General features: G+C 55.1%; 1 protein-coding gene across 1 annotated transcript in view; it reads right to left on the bottom strand.

Annotated features, from left to right (window-relative positions):
* The window catches only part of PLXND1 (plexin D1), a 51,759-nt gene that overhangs the window by 9,511 nt on the left and 32,695 nt on the right, over positions 1 to 9,553 (bottom strand). Inside the window, exons 13-27 of the mRNA XM_011370657.2 lie at positions 9,388 to 9,539; positions 8,440 to 8,539; positions 8,212 to 8,351; positions 7,261 to 7,428; positions 7,089 to 7,179; positions 6,551 to 6,814; positions 6,314 to 6,463; positions 5,333 to 5,447; positions 3,574 to 3,681; positions 3,364 to 3,476; positions 2,444 to 2,548; positions 2,214 to 2,344; positions 1,697 to 1,895; positions 541 to 687; positions 196 to 352 (exon numbers count right to left, since the gene is read on the bottom strand). Of these exons, the coding sequence (XP_011368959.2) occupies positions 196 to 352; positions 541 to 687; positions 1,697 to 1,895; positions 2,214 to 2,344; positions 2,444 to 2,548; positions 3,364 to 3,476; positions 3,574 to 3,681; positions 5,333 to 5,447; positions 6,314 to 6,463; positions 6,551 to 6,814; positions 7,089 to 7,179; positions 7,261 to 7,428; positions 8,212 to 8,351; positions 8,440 to 8,539; positions 9,388 to 9,539 (2,140 nt within the window). The remainder of the gene's footprint in view (positions 1 to 195; positions 353 to 540; positions 688 to 1,696; positions 1,896 to 2,213; positions 2,345 to 2,443; positions 2,549 to 3,363; positions 3,477 to 3,573; positions 3,682 to 5,332; positions 5,448 to 6,313; positions 6,464 to 6,550; positions 6,815 to 7,088; positions 7,180 to 7,260; positions 7,429 to 8,211; positions 8,352 to 8,439; positions 8,540 to 9,387; positions 9,540 to 9,553) is intronic.

Raw genomic sequence — 9,553 nt, 5'->3', positions numbered from 1 at the left:
GTAGGACCTGTCTCCCACCAGAAAAGGGGCTCCTTGCTGCTGGGCACCTTATCTCACCATCTTCATGTTCCCAGTGCCAAAATTAATGCATATTAATTTTGTGAAAGGAGTGAAAGCAGTCTGTGACCAAGGCAGGGGCTGACTCCCACTAAAGCAGCCCAGCGCCAAGTTGTGCCTCGCCACCCCGCTGCCCACCGAGGTCGACGTCCTCGGCGCGAGGCCACTGGGAGTAGGGCACGTTCTTGCAGAAGGCCTCCAGGATCTTCTCCTTCACCTGTGTCAGTGTGTCGGTGTCCATGGCCCGCACGCTCAGCGAGTCCATGCCACAGCCCTGGAAGGACACGTTCAGGTTCTGCACGAGAGGAGGGAAAGGGTCAGCAAGTCCCCCCTATTAGCGCCCTGGGCCCAGGTGGGGCGACAACCTGCCTGGGGTGGCTGGGGCAACAGTGGAGTCGCCAGGCATTCTGGGACGCCTCTCCCAGCCAGCCCGGGAGACAGTCCCTCCTTGCTGCCCTGCTGCCCTTGCCCCACCAGGCTCACCCGGGGCTTGGCCTCAATGTTCTCCCGCAGCAGCCACTCCTCGTTGAGCGTGTAGCGCGCCTTGCCTGTGATGGCGTCGATGGAGCCCTTGTTGATCTGCTGCTTGATGGCGCACAGGAGCAGGAAGAACGGCTCCCCGACCGTCTCCTGGGGTGGACACAGGCTGTCGGGGCTGAGGCCCAGCCCGCCCAGCCCAGGCCCCACCACCTCCCTGCACGCCCGCACTTCAGCCCCCAAGCCTCTGGCAGTGCTGTGGCCACCATCTGGAACACTGCCCTGATCCATCAGCACCTCCACGGCTACCTGTTTAATCACCTCCCTTTTGGATCTGGTGCCATCCCACGTCCCCCTAGCCCTCCAGGTGTCTCCATGGACTCTGTAAGGTGGAACACCACCAGCTGTGGGTGGGCGCCTTCATTCCTTTCATAATCCCAGGAACCTTTCCAGGTACTGCCAAAGTTCAGAAAGGGCAAGCCGCCGGCCGAGGGTCACCCAGCAGGGAAGTGGCCGAGCTGGACTCGAACTCTGGATCAGCTGACTCCCAAGCCTGTGACTCTTTCTGCTAAGCCTTACAAGGTGAGTTCAGATGGAGAGTCTTGGGCTTGCCTGGGGCCTCAGATACCCCTACCCTCGCCAACCTCCCTTTCACAAAGCACACATAGCCAACAAAGGACTGTTGCCATCCATAGCCATGAGCTGATTTTCATGGTAATTTTATACTGAGTGACTCGGGTGTTCCATTGATGTTAGATACTTAGGTAAAAACAGTAAGCTGGTTTAAGGAAAAAATTAAGTATATAATAGTGTTAGGCAGATTTGGCAAAGATTAAAAAGGCGGCATGCCAACTCTTATTCCCGATCCACTTCTCTAGTTGTAGGAGGTGGAAGCGAGTGATGCCCCATTTTCTGGAGAGTTCGATGACTAAGAAAACAATCTTCTGGAACAAAGCCCCTGACACTGCCTCCATTCTTCCCGAGCTGGCTCTGAGCCCTCCCAAGAAGCCTGCCCCCGCTGCCCTCCTGAGTCCCTCTTGCCACATCTGCACAAAGGACGTGATAACCCTCCTGGAAGAGCTGGTGAGAGGATAAAATGAAGTCCGATTTATTGCGAGAAGGCTCACAGGTGGTGGACGCTGCACTGTTACACCCGCCTCACCCGCAGACAGCTGTACATGCAGATGGACATCCAGTTGGTGAGCATCTTCTCAACCACAGACTCTGTGCGCCGCAGCATGAGCTTAGGGTTCTTGGCGGCCGAGGCGTCGATGAGGTCTACCAGCAGCTCTTTCATGATGCTCGTGTAGTACTCGAGCTTGCTGTGGAGTGCGATGGTCAGCAGGGAGGCCAGGCTGCACCTGTGTGTGGGCGTGGGGCATCAGCTCTGTCTATCCTTGATGGCCCTGGGATCTGGGGACCGCATGGTGGGGGCTCCGGGGCCACCTCATCACTGGTGAGCCTATGCAGGTGGATTCCAGGCCCAGGAAGGGGAGGAATAGGGGTCGTCTCAGGACCTCCAGGACCCAGGGCCTGATGCTGGAGGCCAGCCCGCTGCCCAGAGGACATGATAATTTGCCAACTGTCCTAGCCTAGGGTCTGTCCAGGGCAACCCAGGACACTAAGTGGTGTGGCCTCAGACAGGCCCCTGCCCCATCCCCAGAGCCTCGCTGTCTGACCTGTCACGCACTGCAAAGTCCTTCTGCTGCTCTAGTGCATGGACGAAGACGATGAGGAAGTGCTTGTTGTTGAGCAGCGAAGAGAACAGACTGATCCCTTCTTCCATGTTAGGCCGGCAGCTCTCAGGGATCTGTGAAAGCAATTGGTGATGGCGTGTCCACAGGAGTTCAGGGGTCCAATGCCTCTGCCTGGTCTAGGAGTCAGCACTTGGGGAGTTGGGGGTACTCACCTTCCACTCTCCCAGCAGTGGGTGGGTCTCCTGCACCGGGGAGCTCCCCTGTGAATTAAGGGTCTGGGAGGGCAGTATATAGCGTTCTTCATAGAGGGAGGAACACTGTGGAGGCAGACCCCAGCACCTCAGTTGAGGCTTGCATGCCCTGACTGGCATGCAAGGGCTGCTCAACAAAGGCAAAGGGACACTTTATAAAGGAAGAAGAGGCAGTGGGGCATGCCCAGGGAGCCAGAGAATTCCAGAGGAGTGAGGAGGGGTATCCCAGAGGGCTTCCTGGAGGAAAAGGAGGAGTGGAACCAGCAGAGCCAAGATGAGGCCATGTAAGAGGGCACGAGGCTTAAAAGGAAGCAAAAGCAACTCAGTGTAGAATAATGACATGGGCTTGTTTGGCTGCTGCATGGAGAATAGTGTGGACAGGGCAAGAGGAGGGCACTGGCTACTGGCACGAATGCTCTGGACAGGCCAGGAGGTGGGGACAGGGCAGCAGCCCCTATAACAGAGGCATGGAAGGGATGGGGCAGAGTCCGGTGGGCAGGAGCAGGGGACATGGAGATCAAGAGAAATCTGACTGGGAAGGGGCCTAGAGATGAGAGAGGCCGGCAGGGTACGTGGGGCCTGGGAGCATGTGGGCTGCCTCTAAGGTCCCCTCAGTGAGGGGCGATGCAGGCCCAGCACCCTAGGAGGGCTGGCAGCTGGCTTCTGTACGGACAGTTAAACATCGAGTGAGTAGAGAAGGAAAGTAGGAGAAACTGAGCCCCCTCCCCTGACAAGCACTGTGGGTGGGTGTGCAGTTTTGCACTACTGCTCAAGGGGCCCACACCGTACTAGCCTATACGCATAAAAGTGCCCTCTAGAGTGTCGCGGCCTAGAGAGAGGCCCAGGAGCCCCTGCAGTGGCTGGTGAGGGCACAGGCTGACCTTAGGGAAGAAGGTGCGGGTCACAAAGTGCTTATACTCCAGGAAAGGGATGCCCTGGCTGCGATTCAGCTCCTTAGTCAGATCCGTCATGTCCGTCTGCAGCTCAGCAAAGCCTGGCGACAGGCAGGTGGCAGTGAGTGGATCTCAAACCCACCCCCGAGTTGGGAAAGCCAAGGCCCACAGTCCTGCACAGTCCCCACCCACTACTACCTTTACGGATTTCCTCTCGGATCTGAGATTCCATCTCCTCCATCTGTAGCAGGGTCTTCTGCCAGTAGCGCTCGGCACGGCGGCTCTTAGTGCAGAAGACAAACAGGGCTGCAGGCAGCGGAGAGGGGGGTCAGGCCTTGAAAGCCCTTTGGACAGTATTTGTTGGCACCTGCTGTATGCTGGGCCTGGGCCTGGAGGGAAAGGTCCTGCCTTCTGGACTCAGCCCCACCTTCTCTGAGCAGGGTACGGAAAGGTGGCCCTCGGTCCTCCCTTCCTGCGGGGCACAGGGCTTGGGGAACAGCCAGTGAAATAAAGCTCAATGCCCCATTCTTATGAAACGAAGTGTGGTATATGTGTGTGTAAAATAGTGGTAAACAGTGGCTTTTCCTAGGTGAGAGAGTTATGGGTGATTTATCTTTTCTGTTTTTTTAGCATTTTCAATTCTTTCTACAATGACTAGGTGTTACTCATGAATTAAATGTTTAAAAGCAGCTTACAAAGCAGTACTATATTATAATCTCTTTCTGGGGTGGGGGAAGAGAACATATAATATTAAAATATTTTACATTTTTATATGTAATATGTTTGTATATATTATACATATTATATAAAATTTTAAGAAAAGAGACTGGCAGGAAATATACCAACATATCTGGGTGTTAATGATAGGTTTTTTTTCTTTTCAGCTTCATTCAGTTTTCTCTAAAATTTTCTACACTGAGTATTTATTAAAAACAGCTTTGTTGAGATATAACGCACATTGCATATAATCCATCCATTTGAAGTATACAAGTCAATGACTTTCAGTATCTTCACAGGGTTGTGCATCCATCGCCACTCTCTACTTTTAGAATACTGTTATTGCCTCACGATGACCCCTAACCACCAGCAGTCACTCCTCACACCGCTTCTCCAGCCTCTGGCAACCAGTAATCTGCTTTCTGTCTCTTAAGGATTTACCTATTCTGGATATTTCATATAAATGCAGTCCTACAATACATGGTCTTTTGTGGCTGGCTTCTTTCCTTTAGGATCACGTTGTCAAGGTTCATCCACAATAGAGCATGAATCAGTACTTCATTCCTTTTCATGGCTGAATAATACTCCATTGTATGTACATACCACATTTTGTTTATTCCTTAGTTGGTGGACACTGGATTATTTCTACTTTTTGGTTATTAGAAACAGTGCTGCTATGAATTTTCATGCACAAGGTTTGTGTGGACATGCTTTCACGTCTCTCGGGGAGATACCCAGGAGTGGAGTTGCTGGGTCACATGAGGACTCTCTAATGTTCTGAGAAACTGCCAAAGCGTTTTCCAGTGGCAGCACCATCTTCCAACCCCACCAACAGTGTCTGAGGGTTCCACTTTCTCTGCTGCACTGACTATATTACGTTTATAGCCATTACTTTAATAGTAGCATAGCCTCAGTTAACTTCCCTGAACAACCCTCTCTTACGTACCTGCAGTAGCTCCCTATCGATGGGAGAACGAGATTCCAAATTCTTCTGCCTGGCACCTGGGGCCACGGCCTGGGCCAAGCACATCCTCCCAACATCTACTGTCTTTCACCCATTTGTGCTGTAGCCGGGCACACCTCTCACCCCACCTCTGGGTGCAGAACCTGTTCCCACTCCCAAGCCTTTGTTCAAGCTGTGCCCCCAACCCATTATGCTTTCTCTGCCCATCTTCAGAGGGGCTAGGGCAAGGTGGGGCAGGTCTGCCCTCCAAGGTGTCACGAGTGCAGGGCTCCTTACCAACTACGGAGAGTAGCAGCAAGACGCTGCAGATGACGATGGACACAATGATGGCGGTCTCACTGCCCCCCAGCTGTAGCGTGGCAATGGTCTGGTTGAAGTTCCCTACCTGGATCTGTACAAAGGTGGGGGGAGGGTGGTTGTAGCTCTTTTGGACTTATGCCTTGGCTCTTTTCCTCACTAGCTTTGTGGCCTGGGAAAAATCGCCTAACCTCTCTGAGACTCAGATGCCACATCTGCAACACAGAGATAATAACCACACCCACCTCTTGGGGATAGTGTGTGAGGGTTAACTGAGATGATGCTTGCTTGTCATGCCCTTAGTCCTGGGCCTGGCACAGAGGGGAAATGGAGCACAGGCGGGGTGTGATTATTATTATACAGCCTGGGAGGAGCCAGAGGTAGGGCAGTTCATAGAGCCTGGCTTCTGTCGCCAAGTATCTGTAGGGTCGTCGTAGGACCAGGGGAGCAGGTCTCGAAGGGCAGAAGTAGAACTGGGGTGCAGATCAAAGGGAGCTTTCCCAGTCAGAGCTGTCCTGGGGTGGCAAGTGCTGCCTGTGAGGAAATGAGCTCCCCATTCCCAGAAGCATGTAAGCAGGTACAGTGCAGAAAAGTTCCCACTTTCTGGGCTTTCCCTCCACTCCTGCTTCCCTCCCCTCCGTGACTCTGTGTGGTGACCAGAAGCCCAGGCCCTGGGCGGAGTACCTGGTGGAACAGGGGCAACTGCTTATGGCCTCTCAGAGTCCAGCCCCATCAGGCCTACCTGGGGCTGATCACTGACCTTGAATGGGTCACTAAGTTCTTGGCCCTCAGTCTCCTCATCTATCAAGTGGGGATGTAAAAGCTCTGCTTTGCTCTGCTTGCCTAAGCTACTGAGCATGAAAATGCTCAGCTCCAATGTACTGGAGCAAGGGGCAGGTGCTCAGGCAGAAGGGTAGAGGGGCCAGGTCCACTTATGCCTCCAGTGCCCTGTCTACTCACCGTGATGGGTAGCTGCCCCTCAGCTGTACCCAGAGACTCATTGACCGAGCAGTGGATGACTCTCTCTGAGACAATCTGGATGTCGCAGGCCACTTGGCCTATCTTGACTCGGTACTCGTGGCTCTCGAGCCCCAGGCTGTCCTGCTCCTTCTGTGGGAGAGGAGCAGGGTGAGTGTTGAGATGCATAGCTAAGCCTAGCCCACTTACTCCCCCTACCTGGCACCCACTGGCACTTACATGGATGACTAGGGTGAGGGGCTCCCCAGGGTGGTGCTTGATCCACTTCTCTCTCTTGGCCGTGGAGAACTGTGGGTCGGGGAGGTAGTCCAGGCGGAACCTGCTGCCCCGCTGTGCCTCCTCGGGGTCCAGCAGTTCCTCGGCCACTGCCAGCTCGTCGGCATAGGCCCGCCCATTAATGAAGAAGTCCACTGGTGCCGATGCATTGCTCAGGGCCCCGGGAGATGGGCAAGTGATAAGGGTGGAGTTGAGAACCTTGCAGAGCTGGTGGGAGAGGGCCACAGGCCAAGGTTGGAAATGGGGGACAGGCAGATGGACATGGAGAAATGGGGAGAGATTAAGATTAAGGAGATAGACAAAGAGGAAGAGGTAGAGGCAGGAAGAGAGACAAAGAAACAAGAAAAGATGGGGAAACAGAGACAGAGGCAAGGAGATTAGGAGAGACAGAGATAGGAGAGATGCGGCAGAGTGAGGCATGGTCAGTCAGGGATACTGGTCACCCCTACCTCTCCCGCCCACCTCAGTCCCGTCCCCTCACCGTGGGCTGCCGGCCAATGTGGTGCACAGCCATGGACACATTCTGCACCATGTGGAAACGCTCGCCAGCCACTGTGATGGTCCTGCCGCCGCTGTAGGGACAGCACGCCCCATCAGTCCAGCTGCAGCCCAGAGAGTGAGGCCCGCCCGGGGGGCCAGGGTCTGGGTTTTACCTGACAGGGCTGCGGCGGGGACTGATGGCCGTGATGACCGGGTTCCACATGTACCAGAAGGTGAGGTTGCTGCGCACGCAGCCCCGGCGCTCAAAGCGCACACACACGGGCACAGGGGCTGGCAGCGTGCCCCCAGGCACAGTGCAGGCGATGCTGGTGTCTGTGCGCCTGTGGGAGGGCCGCGGGCACCGTCAGCAGGGCCCCTGCCTCCCACTACTTGCCCTTACCCGACCCCTCCTGCCCCACCACCTAGGGGCACAGGCCTGTGCACTTGGCCTGGGTTTAAGGGCTTTAATGTTGGCCCCGACCTGGTCTTCTGCCCCCTTGCATACAAATATGTCCATATTCCCACTTCGCCCTACTTCGCTCACGCTGCCCTCCCCACCTGGAATACCATCCCTTCTCCTCTCTGACCCTGCCTGTACTTCCCAATTTTCCAGTCCTACTTCTTCCACTAAGCCTTCCCAGAGCTCCCCTCCCGATTCCTGCCCGTGGTGAGGGCCCTGCCCCCACGGTCCTGAAAGCCTGGACTTTTCTTCCAATCCCAACCCAAGATATTCCTACTTCCTGTGTAAGTGTCTGCCTTCCCCTGAGGGCTGAGGCTGTGTTGGGCTCATCTTGCTGTCCCCAGCAGTGTTCATCACAGGGCCTGGTACAAAGTACGTAATAAAGACAGCTAATTCACCAAGAGCTGAGGATCTCAAGAGTGTGTAAGATCATCACCATCTTCTGTAGCTACCACTTATGGAGCACCTACTATATGCTGGGCACAGAGTACTTCCTACAACTCACTGGTACTATTCTTACCAGATGAGGAAACTGAAGCTCAGAGAAGGGAGGGGCCCTAGCCAAGGGGTGATGCTTGGTACCAGGATATCACCCTACCTCTCCAGCTCCCTAACCCCATGGTTTTTATGGGCTGGACGGGGTGGCCGGGGCCAAGGGGCTTACACAAGCTCTGTGCAGGGCTCCGTGTCATTCAGCAGGACCTGGAGCTCAGAGCCCACATGGAGGTCGCTCCCATGGATGGTGATCCTGGTGCCCCCTGCCTTGGGGCCCATGGCAGGCTCCAGGGAGTAGACCAGGGGCATCTGTGGGGTGGAAGGCAGGTGGTCAGGCTTCAGGTCAGCCCCCGGGTGTGATGGGGAGGGTCGGATAGCAGGCTACGGTCCCCCTTACCACATAGGAGAAGCGCTCCCGTGACTTGCCCTCCTTGGAGGCATTCACCGTCACCACGTCCGAGAATGCCCCAGCGGCTGGCCCTGTGGCACACACAATCCTGTGGGAGGCAGCTTTGGTCAGGAGAGCAGCCAGCAGATCCAGGCACCTCCCAGTTTCTCCCTTGAACAATGCCCCTCACTGTACCCCAGGGTGCGTGAGCAACCCATCTTTGCATTCAGCCACCCACCCCTCCCACTCACAGCCAAGGCTGGCATTTGGCTGGCACATGCCTGAGGGCATTACCCGCTCATTTCCCTATCAGCTGGAAACAGCCACTGAGTTCCCCAAGTGTCACCCCGGTTCTTCCCAGGGACCACCCCTTACCCTACAACTTTCCCACAATTCTGCAATTATAAGACAAGCCCTTGGACAAGATGGCCATTTAGGACACTTGGAAGTTTTCTGACCATGAGAACATTTGCTGGGCTGGTAGCCTTATCTGTAAGCCTGCCTTATGGGCTCCCAAAAGGAAATCCAATTCATTAATTCCCTGCTCCTGAATGTTTGCTAGAGGCTCTCTGGACCATGCCCCACAGCTACAGGCCCAGGTCTTTGCACCTCACCAGCAGCCCCCATACTTTCTCAAATGCACATCTTTTCATCAGAGCAAGTCTTCAGGGAAGTTAGGCTGGTCTAGGGAAATACGGGGGCTTCCCAGAGGAGTGGGCACTTGAAGGGCTAAGGAGTGGTGTCACGAGCAAAAAACTGGCACCACATGTGGTGGAAAAACTTGAGCCAAGTCCAGGAGACCTGGGCATGAGCTACTTCTGGGCAACAGAAGGGTGCCTTGCTGGGAAAGGTAGGACAGCCAAGGGCAGAAGGGAGGGCAGAGATGTCATTGGCACTGTCAGGTAGGGTGGGGTCTACAGGTCACTCAAACAGCCCCAGGGACTGCTCACTACTTACTCCTCTGACACCGTGTATCTGTCAGCCAGTGGCTCACAAGCCACACTGCCAATCCACACGCCATAGACCACGTCACTGAGCCTCCGGCCCAGGTTCCTGCCACGGATGGTCAGTAGTGTCCCGCCGTCCAAGGGGCCACTCAGAGGCTCAATCTGCCAGGTGACCA

This window comes from Pteropus vampyrus, unplaced genomic scaffold, assembly GCF_000151845.1.
Source record: "Pteropus vampyrus isolate Shadow unplaced genomic scaffold, Pvam_2.0 Scaffold171, whole genome shotgun sequence".
Taxonomy (NCBI): Eukaryota; Metazoa; Chordata; class Mammalia; order Chiroptera; family Pteropodidae; genus Pteropus; species Pteropus vampyrus.
The sequence above is the reverse complement of the archived record's forward strand: the minus strand, read 5'-3'. Positions and strand labels throughout refer to the sequence as shown.